The sequence below is a fragment of the Rhamphochromis longiceps genome, linkage group LG18, assembly GCF_057381845.1.
Source record: "Rhamphochromis longiceps isolate RC_006_pf linkage group LG18, R_longiceps_female_GT1.1, whole genome shotgun sequence".
In the NCBI taxonomy this organism is placed as follows: Eukaryota; Metazoa; Chordata; class Actinopteri; order Cichliformes; family Cichlidae; genus Rhamphochromis; species Rhamphochromis longiceps.
This window is the reverse complement of record NC_140574.1, coordinates 2,701,268-2,715,790: the sequence shown is the minus strand read 5'-3', so window position 1 is coordinate 2,715,790 and position 14,523 is coordinate 2,701,268. Positions and strand designations below refer to the sequence as shown.

The 14,523-nt window shown below is 44.4% G+C and overlaps 2 protein-coding genes across 3 annotated transcripts in view; one reads left to right on the top strand and one right to left on the bottom strand.

The window, feature by feature from the left end:
- LOC146647403 (uncharacterized) lies at window positions 1-7,810 on the top strand. Of its 2 annotated transcripts, XR_014908439.1 has the most exons (4): window positions 1-265; window positions 1,281-1,577; window positions 3,914-6,680; window positions 7,194-7,807. XR_014908439.1 is itself a non-coding variant. In XM_085388865.1 (3 exons), exons 1-3 carry the CDS (start codon window positions 139-141, stop codon window positions 5,215-5,217), a joined length of 1,728 nt encoding a protein of 575 aa, XP_085244991.1. In that variant the 5' UTR covers window positions 1-138; the 3' UTR covers window positions 5,218-7,810. The 2 variants fall into 2 exon arrangements, 1 of the variants encoding a protein (XP_085244991.1); XM_085388865.1 differs by having other exon boundaries at window positions 3,914-7,810.
- A 1,545-nt stretch (window positions 7,811-9,355) lies between these two features.
- LOC146647402 (CYFIP-related Rac1 interactor B-like) overlaps window positions 9,356-14,523 on the bottom strand; it is a 14,395-nt gene continuing 9,227 nt past the window's right edge. Inside the window, exons 4-11 of the mRNA XM_085388962.1 lie at window positions 13,441-13,546; window positions 12,986-13,122; window positions 12,813-12,890; window positions 12,455-12,571; window positions 11,857-11,936; window positions 11,644-11,770; window positions 11,395-11,465; window positions 9,356-11,310 (exon numbers count right to left, since the gene is read on the bottom strand). Coding sequence (XP_085245088.1) covers window positions 11,241-11,310; window positions 11,395-11,465; window positions 11,644-11,770; window positions 11,857-11,936; window positions 12,455-12,571; window positions 12,813-12,890; window positions 12,986-13,122; window positions 13,441-13,546 — 786 coding nt within the window. The 3' untranslated portion in view covers window positions 9,356-11,240. The remainder of the gene's footprint in view (window positions 11,311-11,394; window positions 11,466-11,643; window positions 11,771-11,856; window positions 11,937-12,454; window positions 12,572-12,812; window positions 12,891-12,985; window positions 13,123-13,440; window positions 13,547-14,523) is intronic.

Below are 14,523 nucleotides of genomic sequence, written 5' to 3'. Positions count from 1 at the left end.
CTCAGAGTGTGACATCTGCCGGATGTAAACAATGAAAGCGTTAGCATCTAGCGTTAGCTCGAAGACCTGAGAACTAAAAACAGGAAAATGTTTCCGTGTTTGTATCTCTGATGGAATATTTCAGCTGTTGAAGTAGAAATGTCCTCTCCTGAGTGTGCGACAGAGTTTAAGAAGGAGAGGATAACGGAAACCGCAGAGGGAGAGCTGGATGAGCGCAGACTGCTGGACATCACCTGGAAACCCGACATAAAGCCGCACAGCACAGGTGAGTCTCACATGAAGCTGACTCATTCTCATCACAGCTCTGCGTTGGATTAAAGTCCAGGAAAACAGATACAAAAGCCATGAGCTCATCTCACAGAGGTGACGACACTGTCAGGGGAAAGTGATGTCAGCTGGACAAAGACAGCCGTGACAGCATTAATGTTTTTAGCAGTCTGTCTGATGTCATTCATTGTTGTTTGTCTGTGTGACGCGTGTTTATGTTTGCTTCAGTCAGGATCTGTTCAGTCAGAGAAACAGTCCCTGTGAGCCGGAACTTAAATTTCAGCTCTGCGGCTTTATTCGTTTATTATTGTCCACGACTGTCCGCGTACACATGCGCAGTCAGAGGTCGATGGAGCGGAACAGGAACACGTGATGTTTTCATACAGCATGGAAATGTTATTGGAAGGAGGAGGCGGGTTACAAAGCAGCTTGCAGAGAAAGCAGCAAACCTTTACCATTGAAAGGCTTCAGTTCTGGCTCGTTGCAGCTGAAGTCATCACATGTTTAGAACAGTTTCTGCTCAACCATCTCGCTGCCTTAAAAACGTTTGATACGAAGTTTGAACACCGAAAATAATTACTGGAAAATCTTTATTTTTGGTTTTGTTTTGTTTTTCCACCCACTGTCAGGCCCTTTGTCCACACAAACATGAATATTCCGCTCACACTGGTGTGGTTCACAGCCAAGTGTGAAGCCACGTCGCTCAGGTCGCGGCTCTCGGCGTGCAGCGCCCTCTCCTGGTCAGGGAGCCACAGCATTTTCTCAATCGAGACCTGCTCTATTTTATTTTGCTTCTTTGTTTTTTCTGTGTAACTGAAATCTGTTCTTTTGTCTAATTTTGAGACATTTAGCTTTGTCGTATTTTTTCCAGTTATTACTGTTACTCGTTGCCTTCTACAACAAAGACATTTTCCATTGTTTATTCGAAGTGTTAGTACATAAAATAAGAAATTGCTTTTATAATTATTTTAGATTAATTTATTACATTTTTAAAAATATTGTTGTGCCTCCAGACGTCTCACAGCAGCATGTCTGTAAGGAGGAGGAGGAGGTTCTCCCTGAGCAGCAGCTCTGTGACCAGGAGAGGAGCTCCAGTGTGGGCCAGGAGGAACCAGAAGCTCCACAGATTAAAGAGGAACAGGAGGAACTGTGCAGCAGTCAGGAGGGAGAGCAGCTGGGATTGGAGGAGGAGACGGATACCTTCACACTGGTTTTGGAAAAAAATACCATGCAGTGTGAGGGAGACATCAGACATCAGTGCAGACCGTTGGATGTCATCTGGAAACCTGAAATCAAGTTACACAGAATAGGTGTGTGAAGCTGAGGTGGTCCTAATGAAGCGAGTGTGTCTTACATGTGTAGGAGCACAGGGTGAGGAGTACGAACTAAGGCTGCGTCCACACGGCAGGTCTTAATGCTCAATTCCGATTTTTAAATCAAATCTGATTTTTCTGTCTGCTTGTTCAAACTACAAATAAAATGCGACAGCAAACGCGCTCTAGTGTGAACGCTCAAAGCAGCCGCATGCGCAAAAGAAGACGTCACACACAACGCGCTCTGTTTACACCCAGAGTAAACAGTATTGTTTGACTGATGGCCCTTAATATTACATTTCCCAATTTTGCTTTAAGTTATAAAGTTATTTTATTATTTACATTTGGCCTAATAATGATCCTTATTGCTGTTTCAGAGGAGCGCTGCTTCAAAGGATAGCTGCAGATTTCTGTCACAATCTGCAGATTATACAGAACAAAGAAAATGTTCACGTTTCTCCAACGTTGTCTTCCCAACAGTTTCACTGGATGGACAGGAAGTGTTCACGATGTCTTCTCCGGCGCTGATAATCGGCATCTGTCTCGTGTCAGTGACGTAAAAAAGACGGATTTAATGCGACGTGACCATCAAACAGCAGTCGCTTTCTAAAACATCAGATATGTCTCGGCTTCAGTAGCACATACGAAAGTGACCCAGATCGGATTTGAAAATATCGGATTTGCGCCGTTCACGCTGTCAAAGCGTGATCAGATATGGGTCGCACAGGGTCAGAAAAGTCGGATTTGATGCGCTTTCGCCTGCAGTGTGAACGTAGCCTTAGAGTAGACCCTCCTAGCACATATAAGACACACGGCTACAAGCAGAGAGTGGACAAGATTTTAGCTTTTTTAAATCCAATATCAGTTTTGCTTAGTCAATCAAAAAAGTCTTGTTTCAAATCTCTAGAAAACTTTATTCAGGAAAAATCAAAAGTTTAAATATAATATTTTTACTTTAACAATTTCCTTTTGATTTGATTTTGATTTGATTTTGATTTACGTGCATTTGCACAGTAATCTGACTTTAGCACACATCACAGCTCCACATCCTGAAAGCTGCTTCACTTATTTCTCCACAAATGAACATTTTACTGTGAAAGTCTGCCTGCTGACGGGGATCTGATGTTATCAGTTTGTGGTTTGGTCCCTTTGGCTCTGACAGAGCCGCGTTACTGTGTGATGCTTCTTCTGCCTCATAAACAACAGATTCTATCACGACAGTGAAAAAAATGTGTGATGATGATTTTATGACAACATAGAAAATTCATTTCTATCCTTCTCTTACTGATGATCTGAGTCAAAGCAGGAATCAACTGTCACAAAGTGCCAGCAGCATCATTACAGTGTAACAATGGTGACACAGCTTTATCTGCAGTGATGCAGCACAATATCAGCAGAGGCTGTTTTCAATGGAAATATTTAAGTAAAAGTATAAAATAAGTGCATAAAGCTTCAGTTTCACAGTAACTAAAGTACCTTAACCTTTGTGACTCCACAGAGCTTCACTGTTGTCACACAATCAAACTGAAACTGATTTTCCAAGCAGATGTTGGGTCGAGCGAGCGCTCCAGCGACGCTCGGTGGAGCCGCTTCTTGCTGCTCTCTGCGGCATGTCTGCGCTTGTGGCCGATGTTGGGAAGGGAAGACAGGGAATGTAAATACAGGATGATATGTCTGTGTCACTGATATGGTGACAGTTATCACACCAAAACCTGTACCGATATTATTTAATGGTGCAGGCAAAGCTGCGTCGGCCTGTTCTAATAACAGACCACAGTGTGAGGAGCTGAGACAGGACAAAGTAACCAGACTGTAAATAACAGGAAACACTTTCACATTAAAAATAAATAAGCCAGTGATGGAAACACGCGTTCTATGTTTTTAGCCTAATGTTTGGGTCTCTGTACACTGAGGTGTCCAGTTTATCAGTACGTGCATCAGCAGACAGCTGAAGCCAGCGTCTCACTGCGCTAACAGCTGGCTCAAGTTAGCGCGTCTCTGATTTTAACGTTTATGAAGAGATAAATGTTTTTATGATGTTACAAAACTCCTCAGGAAGTTGCAAGGAAGAATGAAATTCTGGAAAAATGGTTCAAGGAGGTCAAATTAGGGCAAAACAAAATATTTTTATTAATACCTGGAAAAAAGACCCTAAACTACTCCATGTACAAAAGGGCTCTCCTCACCCTGAGCTGAAGGACTCTGTCAGCCTTCAGCAGCTGTTTCTCAGGTGCATCCAAATAATCTGACATTTCATCTCTAATCACAATTAGATTCTAGAATATTTTTACTTTTCCTGTAATCACACTACAAACCTTTCTGTGTCCCTCCAGACGTCCCACAGCAGTACGTCTGTAAAGAGGAGGAGGAGGAGGTTCTCCCTGAGCAGCAGCTCTGTGACCAGGAGAGGAGCTCCAGTGTGGAGCAGGAGGAACCAGAACCTCCACAGATTAAAGAGGAGCAGGAGGAACTGTGCAGCAGTCAGCAGGGAGAGCAGCTGGGACTGAAGGAGGAGACGGATACCTTCATGGTGACTCTTACTTACGGTGAAAGCGACCACAGTGAATCAGAACCAATCAGTGAGCAGCTCCTCTCTCACAGCTCTCAAGAAACTGAGAGCCGAGATCGGGAAGGGAGCGGGAATGTTGAGTCAGGAAAGAGTATCAAGCTAAGAGGGAAGAAACAGTTCAGAAACAGAGGTCACAGTGATGTGGATAACTGCAACACTGTTGCAGGTAAAAAGCCAGTAAAATGCGCTTTCTGCGGAAAGGTTTTCAAACACAAGTCGCAGATGGAGCGACATCACAGGATCCACACGGGCGAGAGGCCGTACTCCTGCACAACGTGTGGGAAAGGGTTCAGCCAAAGCAGCAATCTGACCGTCCACATGAGAACGCACACCGGCGAGAAGCCGTACTCCTGCGAAACCTGCGGGAAACATTTCACCTGCAGCTACAGTTTGTTGGTCCACATGAGAATCCACACAGGTGAGAAGCCGTATTCCTGCGAGGCGTGCGGGAAGCATTTCAACAGTAGCTTCAACCTCAAAGTCCACACGAACACCCACGCGGGCGAGAGGCCGTATTCCTGCAAACTGTGCGAGAAAACCTTCAGTCAGCCGAGTAACCTGAACGTCCACATGAGAACTCACACAGGTGAGAAGCCGTGCCTTTGCAACACCTGTGGGAAAAGATTCACAGACTTATCGGCGCTGAAAAACCACATGACCGTCCACACAGGGGAGAAACTTTATACCTGCCAAACCTGTGGGAAAAGTCTCAGCTCTAGGAAAGGCCTGATGGTCCACATAAGAACCCACACAGGTGAGAGGCCGTACGTCTGCAACACCTGCGGGAAAAGGTTTACCGAACTGACGGCGCTGAAGAAGCATGTGATGATCCACACGGGCGAGAAGCCGTACATCTGTAACACCTGTGGAAAAGGTTTCATCCAGAACATCCATTTGCTGTATCACATGCGGACACACACAGGTGAGAAGCCTTACTCCTGCAGCACCTGCGAGAAACGATTTAAAGACCCATCCAAGCTGAAAATTCACACAAGGACTCACAGAGGTCGGAAACAAAGCCCGGAAGCACCTGTGGGGGAGAATTACCCGGCAGACCAGGCCCGATAAACGTCTGGATTTAAACATCTGTTTGTGATGTGTGAGCTCGCCGTCACACAGAGAGCATCGGAAACTGTACAGCAGGCGTGTGTGAGCTATCCCACAGTAAGGCTGCTGTGAGCCTCTGTTATTCTGTTACCTGTGTTTATTCCACTGTTTAGGTTATTTTGCTGTGTACTGTAGCTTTGCCTGTTAGGAGTCACCACATTTCAGTCTCCGTCACCTGCATGTTCTTGGCTCCTCCCACCTGACAGGCCCACCTTTAACATTGTTGGGGTCGTTACTCCAAAAATCCAGTATGCTGTCTGCACGTCCTCGCTTATTTAAAAGTCCCTGAAGAAAGTCGCACTTTACATCATTGCTGCATTACTTCGAGACACCTGTGGTGCAAGCAGCGCTGTATCTGTATGTGATACCACACCTCCAGTTTCTCCACAGAGACACATTTCAGCTCCTGTCTCCGTCCATCAGCGCGCTCGGAGCAAACGGCCCACCTGCTGCTGACGTGACACCGCTGCTGCTCACTAATCTTCACTCTTCTTTCCCAGAACTTCTTCTGTGGTCACCTTTATTCCTTGGTGCTTCCTGCGGCTCTGCTCCATGTCATCAATATGCTTTATAAGTTTATTAGATCTCACCACAGCGTGCGGCCTGCAGTGAACGCTCAGCGCTTAGAAGCCGTGGCATTCATGCAGAACGTCTTCATGTTTCCTGGGAACGTTTAAAATTTGAAGGTTTTTATAAGAGACTTGTTTCAGTGTTTGAGATCAGTGCATGACTTTAGCTGCGAGGAGTAAATGTCTGAATGTTTAATTCAAATATACAATTTAAACATTTTATTAAACTGTTTGGTGCAAGTGAAGTAATGTTTGTCGCTATAGTTACAGCATTCTCCTCCCTCCACACGGAGCAAAATTAACGAGTTGTGTTTGAGAAAAAAAACTTTTAATCAGGAGCAGGTTCGACCATGACTGTAGAAAACATGGACGACGCGACAGCTCCCCAGAAATGAAGCCAAAACGTCTCTATCGCCCCCTGGTGTCTGGCTGCAGTATAGGTCATAAACCCCGCCTCCTCCATGTTAGCGGATGGGACTGGGGTCAGACTAAAATAGATTAATTCCCCTTAGATAATTTTTTTTCCAAAGATTCTTTCTTTTGTTTTCAATAGTTCTCATCACGCTGATTGATGTCCGAGGGGTCTCCTTTCCCATGAGTTTGATTCTAATTCCTACCGCCATCGTGTTAAATTGGGGTGAAACATCATCATAACAGCTTTGACTGACAGCTGCAGTCACGGAGAAACTTGCGTATCTCTGTTTGCGAATAGCAGATAGAGCGTAGGCTCTGCGAGGAGGGCCAGAGTTTACGCTACGAAAACACGACCCAGTGTTTTAACCTGACAGCCTGAGGTGTTCTTCAGTAAACTGGACTACCCGACAGAAGGACCCGAGGCCCTGCTGCACCTTTTCGGTAAGTTAAACGTGTTTGTAAGCTAATGCGTAACTACTGTCCTTAGCTCGGTCCTGAGACCTAGCTAAGATGAGCACTCGGCTGTCAGGGTTCGTTTAGCTAATCTGTGCAGGTGAATGAATTTACCCTGACTAAAGAAATCAAGCTGCTCAGTCACTAATTATCATTACTATACTTTTATTACAAGTATTATACTGTAAAAGCAACAGGCTGCATCCTGCTACAGCTCCTGTGCAGAGCTGAATATTAAATATGTGCAAACAACAGCATGTTTTCAGTCTCTTGCCACATCTGTAAAGACAGTAACAATTTTTTAAAAGCTTGTACTTCAGTAGCTCCTCATTACTCAGGAACTATGGATTAAAGTACTGTAGTGTACTGTAATACTGAAAAAATGTAAGAGAAGAGCTTCAGATCCTGAGTGTGTGAGGACAGAAGAATCAGCTTTATTTCAATTTTGAGGGATAAAATTTATATCTGAGTTGGATGGTTCTGTTGTCTTTGTGATTACAGGAGCTGCCCTCAGATTCAGACCTCAGCACCACCCAGTGACAGCAGACAGATCATCCAACATGTTCACGTGTTAACTGCAAAATGAACTGATGGAAACAGTGCAAAGGTTAAAGTACCACACTGTTTTATTGATAAAGTTAAAGACAAAAAAACAAAAGGATTAATCACCCCTGTAACTGTGTCACTGTATATCAGCATTAACAGGACCTCAGTTTGGTGTTTCAGAGAGCTGCTGATCTCAGACCTGCACAGCTTCTGTTTTAAACACTTGATGTACTCAGCTGCATGAAGAGCACGTTTGAGTTTCTCTGACACAATTAAATAAAACCTGATGAAGGTCAAAGGTCGTCACTTGTATGTTGAACTACAAACTTGTGATCTGGAATTCTTTCAGTGTTTTGCAGATAGTGTTATTTACCATAAAGTGATTCAGAGAGGATCATGTGTTTTTAAATATATAACTTTCTACAGGACTGAATATAATATCTTTATGTAAAAGTCCGGAGCCTCTGGGGAGTATCTGAGTATTTATAACATTACACAAACCAAAGGTCCCCATCACAGTGTTCATGAATCTATGAATCATGTATCTATGAAGCGCCTTGAGGCGACTTATGTTGTGATTTGGCGCTATATGAATAAAATTGAATTGAATTGAATGAAATGCTGGGTTTATCCATCTCGTGGGGCGGGCCTACGGAGGAGTGCTGAAGATTTCCCTGTGAGGGAGCTGCTGGTGAAGATCAGCAGCAGCCGTTCTTCTCTGCGTGAGTAGCTTAATGTTGTTCGTGTGTAATTTACGTTGAGTAGGCTAACCACGTTATTACATTAATGCATGTAAGGTGAACTAGCAAACACCGTGGTAGTTACATGCAGCTGTCTTCTTGTTTGATGGCAGATACTCCCTTCACCCTGCCCAAAAAGGCTAAAATGACCAAAGAAGAAGAGGGAAACAGCTGAACATGAGAGCTCTCATGTTTAACACACACTTTATCCATAAACAGAGGTTTTTGGATAAAGTGTGTGGTTTTTTTTCCATTGTTTAAGCACTGCTTCCAGCCAAGAGTGATACCATATATGCCCTATAGCTGCAGAAAAGGCTAACATTGTTATCTTTTTACAAAAAAACCAGCTGAACATGAGAGGTTTTTGGACCAATTTTGTGTTCTCCATTCTTTAAGCACCGGTTTGAGCACCGTTTAAGCACCGGCACCGTTTCAAAAGTACCGGTTTGGTACTGGTATCGGATAAAACCTAAACGATACCCATCCCTAGTAAAAACCAAGGAGGAACCTACCCGGGGGATTAATAAAGTTTTATTTTATCTAATTTACTCTAATAACTTTAATCTCAGCCAAACCGGTTTACTCACGAATAAATAAAACACTGAAAAAAGCCCAACAATAACATTTTTAGGTTGTCTAAGTGACTTCTATATTACGTTTAACCTGAGTAGCGAAAGTCCACGGTGATCTGAAAATGATGTGCCGGGAGTTGTGCCGTTCTCGAGCTCTCGGCTCGCTATCGAGCTGGTGGGTAGCAGACGTCTCCGAAAACGTCGAAGCACTTATGCAAATATGCGAAATCTTGATAAACCGAGCAGATATTTCAAGTTTACACGCCCACGTTCTCGCCTGAAAATATGTTAAAAGTTTATTTTGTTACCCAGAAAGATTAGTATGAGTAATTTTAAAACTTAGTAGAGGCCGCCATTGTTGGAAACTGGAGTTTGGCTGGGCTGCGCTATGAATTCTGGGATATGGTGGGCCACGAAGGACACACCCGACCCATCCTTCAAATTTGGGGAAAAGGAGGACGCATTTGTCGGCTGCATTCGGAGGAATGCAGCCTTTGGCACGTCGCTGTGACGTAATCTGTCTACAAATGCGTCCTCAGGAGGACGCAGCCCATGAATTTGGACACGAGCTTTTGGCTTCATTTTTGCACAATGGGAGGAGGCGGTGTCGCGTCGTCCATCTTTTATACAGTCATTGGTCCCGACTTTAGAAGGACGTCGTCATCCAGCGAACACAAAGGTCAAACCTGCTGCTTAGTGCGCCCCCCTGTGGTCTGATGAGTGACGCTGAAACCTTTGATTAGTTAACTGCTGTGTGGACGCTCCCACTCAGGACTTGATGATGACGTGAGAGACAGACGCATCATTCTTAAAAATGTAAAAAGTTTATTTTGCCAACACAGACATCATTTCAAACACTTAATGCCATACAGTCCCTGAAACGGCAGCGCTAACATACAAAGCAAAACAAGAAGCTCAAAGTTTCCAGTCAGCCGGCCCAAAGTAAAGTCCTCCTCGGTTTCCCTCGTACCTCATCCTCCTCATCATCATCATCACAGTGGTTCTTTGGTTGGCCGATACCCGCTCTCAGCCCCTCCCCTCCCCCCGACAGTTTTGTGTTAGAGGATTTCAAACCTCAACAATGTTTCAGTCTAAGCTTAACAAATGAAAGATAAATTGAGCTGAGTGTAAAGAACATACATGAAACCACAGAGAACTATTTGAAACGGTGTGTTTGGTTAAACCAGGGGACCAAATGAGGAATTAAAGCTTTTCCACCAAAGAAACTTCAACGTACCATCAAATAATTAGAACAACTCAGCACAGTCATAAAACAAGAAAACGAGAACACCGAAAAGGCCTCAGATTTACCATCAGGCTGAAACATCTCAGCTCGATGAAACTCTTCTGTAATGTTTGAGATGGCTAAACCAGTTTTGGCTGTGACGTTTTGCACCGCTGACATCACCTCACTGCAGACATCAACAAACTACATTTCATTAAAGTTAAGAAATAAAAGTGTGAGTTGTGCAGAGCAGGACTCCACACACGGCCGTGGTGACGGGTTGGTTTTCCTGCCTGTTGGTTTGGTTTGATAAAGATTTTGGAAACAACAGCAGCAGCGGTTCAAGACCCTAAAAACATACTAATGCTCATTTTATAAATGTGAGGGGGAAAAACATTCTCAGAAGAGGACAATAAAATCTGCCTCTCCAGGAGTTTCAGATGGTTTCCATAATGTTTGGATCTTGTTCCGCTGGTGTGAGAGGACTGGTGGAGAAAATAGATCCTCAAAATAACCACAGAGGGTTTTTTTTTTCTTTGAGGAACGACAGCCGAGGAGTTCGATCAGATAAAAGCTGTCTTGGGTTCTTAAAAAAAATTGTGATGGAAAAGAGGCCAAAGTGGTGATTGAACCACCAAAACACTTAAACAGATGGACGCTGACTGATCTGTGCTGCTTTGAAGGCGACCGACTCGCATTCACGTCACTGAGCGTTACAGACGACCTGCTGAGCGCTCGCTCCGCAGGCTTGGAGATTTTAGTCGTGTGGTCGACTTTTTTAAGCCCTCTGACATCAAACTGCTGCGACCTCACTTTTGATTGTTTCTGTTTTATGAATGAGACCCAATCAGCTGCAGGCAGACCTCCAGGTTTTCCATGCGTCTGAAATTTTACCCACATGGCTGTCCATCATCATCATCATCGCCACTGGTGAACTTTCCTGTTTACTTCTGTTTCCTGCATTTACAACGTGAAGTCTAAAAGGCCAGAGTGACACTCTGTTCACTGGCTTTTCTTACTTTCCTAGCTTCTTTGTAAACTTTGCTAATGACAGAGGTGTGGATGCGACATCATCATCAGGATGCTTTTAGGCTGGAACAAACGCCTCCACCAGAGGGCGCCGATATGTTTTCTGCATGTGTGACTTTCTGTAAATTTGCAATAACCAGCAAAAGAGATTTAAGACATTAAGTCAGCTGTACTACTGCTAATGCCCACCAGGTGGCCTGTAAACCACACATGACGTGAATGCGAGTCGAGTTCATATTTAACCAATTGTTCTTGGTTTATGTCCTTTTTTCCCTTTTTTTTAAAAAAATTTCTTAACAACAAAAACAGCTTTTTTTCAAAATGACAGTTTAAAACAATAATCACAGAAATATTAGATAAAGGTTTGTTCAGTAGTTCTTTTGAAATTCGGACCAAACACTGTGACCTCCCTGCAGCCTTCCAGTTTCATGTCGGGTTAATTTTGCTGCAGCATGTTTTTGATCTGCTTGGAGGTAGTCTCATCGTTCAGATGTTTGGTCGTGTACCTGCAGGGGTGAAAGGGTGGAGCTCGTTTAAAGCCTGTTTGGCTGTGCTGGTGGTTTTGATGTGTTTGTGCGGCGAGTACACACCTGAGAGCGTTCAGTAAACCCTCCACGCTGCTGGGCGGCTGCTCCTTCAGCACTCGGATGCACCCTTTCATCTGAAAAGCACCAAAAACCAAACGTTGATTGATCCCTGCAGACACAGGCTGAGGTTTCATGCTCAGCAGATTCGTGGGAAACGACAACGGGGGTGATTTTCTTAAACTGTGAGGAGATCATTGCAGAAGTGTGCAGGGTTATTTGTAAAATTTTAAAAAGTTATGTGTGCTAACTTACATCTATATTGGAGGTCTTAACGAAGGCTCCAGCTGGGTGAACGTGGTCGTACAGGATGATGACGCCGACCATCACGCGGAGGCAGAATAACACCGTCTCCTCGCTCGCAAAGCGACTGCGATACTCCCTGCGCACAAACACACACAGTCATGAATCTGCTTCATGACAGAGAAACGGTGATCGTGGTGTGTTCAGGGACACGTCAGGACTTACGGTGTGTCCAGCATCACTTTACACACGCTGGCCATCGTGCTCAGGCAGTCTGTCGTGTTTTCGATCGGCACCTCCGGATGCTGAGCGACAAAAATCAGAATCAGTTTATCAAACTGTGTTTTCACAGTCGGTGCTGAGGCTGCCCTCTGCTGGTGGGTTATAAAAACAAAAACCAGCATACAGTTCTGTGTATTAAAAAAACTGCAAATAAAATAGTCCTGAAGTACACAGACTGAATCTCATACTGAGCCTCTGCAGCTTTATTCTTCTGTTTTAGCTCAGCCTTTAAGCCAGCTTTCACCTGATTGGCCGGCTGTTTGAACTGTTGTAGGTGGGTGGAGGCCTCAGTATGCACTCTCACCATATGACATCATGCAGATGAACTGTGTTGGGAGCAGTTTGCAGCTCGTACACAGACCTCGTTATTAGAGACTGAGATCATGTGTAATGTGAGCATCCAGGAACAGGAGACTCAGACAGGAAGTAAAGAAAAGTTCCCTCAGGTAACATTTCAGGGCGGTACTGAAGGATGTAAAAAACCTCCAGCAGTGAAGACATAGAAACCCTGAATCAGAAGTGAAAGTGTGCAGGAACTTACATCTGAGACAAACTTCGACGTGGCGTCGCTTAGCGTCTTCAGCATCGGCGTGGCGCTGGCGTAAAACAGAGACATCCGATTGGCCAGCTCGTTGTTGACTTCACTGCCTGCTTCAGACTGAAAAAGTGGCAGTTTGTAAGTTTATAAAGTGAATTTAAATCAATGTAGACGTGAGATTTGTAAGTTTGCAGAGACCTGTGAGGTGAAGCTTCTGTTCTCTGAGACATTTACAGCCTGGGCTGCAGCCATCTTTTATATACAGGCCGTCATTTTACAGCATTCATGTGGTTTTTTATTCTCGTTCAATCATTGCGACATATTTTAGATTTTCAGATGCATTTTGGAGCTGTTTGCTTACAGACAGGTTGTTGATTCGCATGCGGCTGATGGTGCGACGGTAGTAGCTGAAGTCATTCTGGATGGCGGGGTTGGTCATCTGGAGCAATCAGAAAAGGAGATGAAGAACATGAAGAGGAGGATGAGCAGTGAATAACAGAGACGAAGAGCAGAGGAGGAGGAGGGGGAGCGGACCTTGAGCTCGTCGAAGCGTAGCGTGAAGTGCAGGATGTGGGCGAACTGCCGGGCCAGAGCCTGCTTCTGCTCCAGGTGCTGAGTGGGAGTGGAGCTGGAGCTGGTGAGGACGTCCAGGAGACACTGTAGGCTGGTCTCTGTGGGACGCGGTAGAAAGCACCTCTTTGATCAGGCCGAACAGTAACCTGAGCTCAGTGTGAACGTTAGCTGCTAACATCCCTGAAACGTTTCTGCATCTGTGTGTGTGTGTGTGTGTGTGTGTGTGTGTGTGTGTGTGTGTGTGTGTGTGTGGTTATGAAACCAAATACATACAGAGGAGCAGCACAAACAGAAAAAGGTTATTAAAGAAGGTTATGCTTCTTCCTGCTCCTTTTGAACATTGTTATTTATTTATGTTTGTTTTGTTTCTAATATTCAAACGTGCTGAAGCTGAAGCAGCCGTCTGTGGTTCTTACCGAGCTTCTGGGAGAACTCATAGAAGGTTTTGAGCTTTATAACCAGAGGAACGACAGCAGACCAGGCCTTCTCCTGCACGCCCTCCACACTGGGATTCTGGATCGCCTGCACACACACACACACACACACACACACACACACACACACACACACACACTGTTGTTATTGTTCTTTCCTGCACGTTTCTCTGCTTTTTCACGTTGGCTGTGACCCAATCAGCTGCTTCCTGTGTCACTGTTTGACAGGGAGCGGCTGTTTGCTGCAGTGATCGCCCTCTGGTGGACGGCTCTCGCCACTTCCTGCTGACGGCGTTTACATTTACGGCTCAGCGAGTGAAAAGCACGCTCGCACTGAAACATTTGTTCCTGTTTTCTCTCGGATCGCTGACAGCACAGTCTGGCTCATGAACGCAGAAACATTTTTCTTAATCATTACCTGAAATTACTCCGCGGCTTCCTTTGTGTGGTTTTCATTCCTTTTACTTTTTAAACTTTCACTCTCATACTACAGACAGTTTTACAAAGATGTAAACAATAAAAACTGAACCTCCTGAAGCGGCGTCTTCTCATTGCTTTGTTTATGACTGTTTCCTGAATCTGATCAAATTACGTTGATGTTTGTGGTCGCTTTCATCATGTGACCTGTACAGATCAATCTGCTTTATCAGAGGAAAGTCGAACTCAGAGTAGAGACCTCATCTTCCTCATAATCATCATATTTATAACTTGTATTCTCATAATTCAAATATCACAGATTCTCGGGCAGATCTGTGTCTGCCATCATCAAAGTTTGCTTTTATTGATCCTCCTCACACTGAAACATCTTTACACAGATCTGCATTTATCGACCTCTGTGACTCGTCACTGCATCCACCCTGTAAACAGTCGACTATCAAGGATGAAAATACCAAACTAAGACTTTTCACGATCTTTTTCCTGCTGGAAAGTCAAAGAGCTCCAGCAGAGGGTGTGTTTACGTCCCGACGTCAGCAACTTTTATTTTGGAACTTTGTTCATGGAAGACTGGATCTGATAAAAATCTCAAACCCAGACTGCAGCCCGAGTTTGTTTTTCCTCCTCTGT

Excerpts from the sequence above, each read along its gene's own strand:
- LOC146647403 (XM_085388865.1), top strand. The coding sequence starts at position 139 with ATGTCCTCTCCTGAGTGTGCGACAGAGTTTAAGAAGGAGAGGATAACG. Across the intron at positions 266-1,280 it reads CATAAAGCCGCACAGCACAG|ACGTCTCACAGCAGCATGTC; the intron begins GTGAGTCTCACA and ends TTGTGCCTCCAG. Across the intron at positions 1,578-3,913 it reads AATCAAGTTACACAGAATAG|ACGTCCCACAGCAGTACGTC; the intron begins GTGTGTGAAGCT and ends GTGTCCCTCCAG.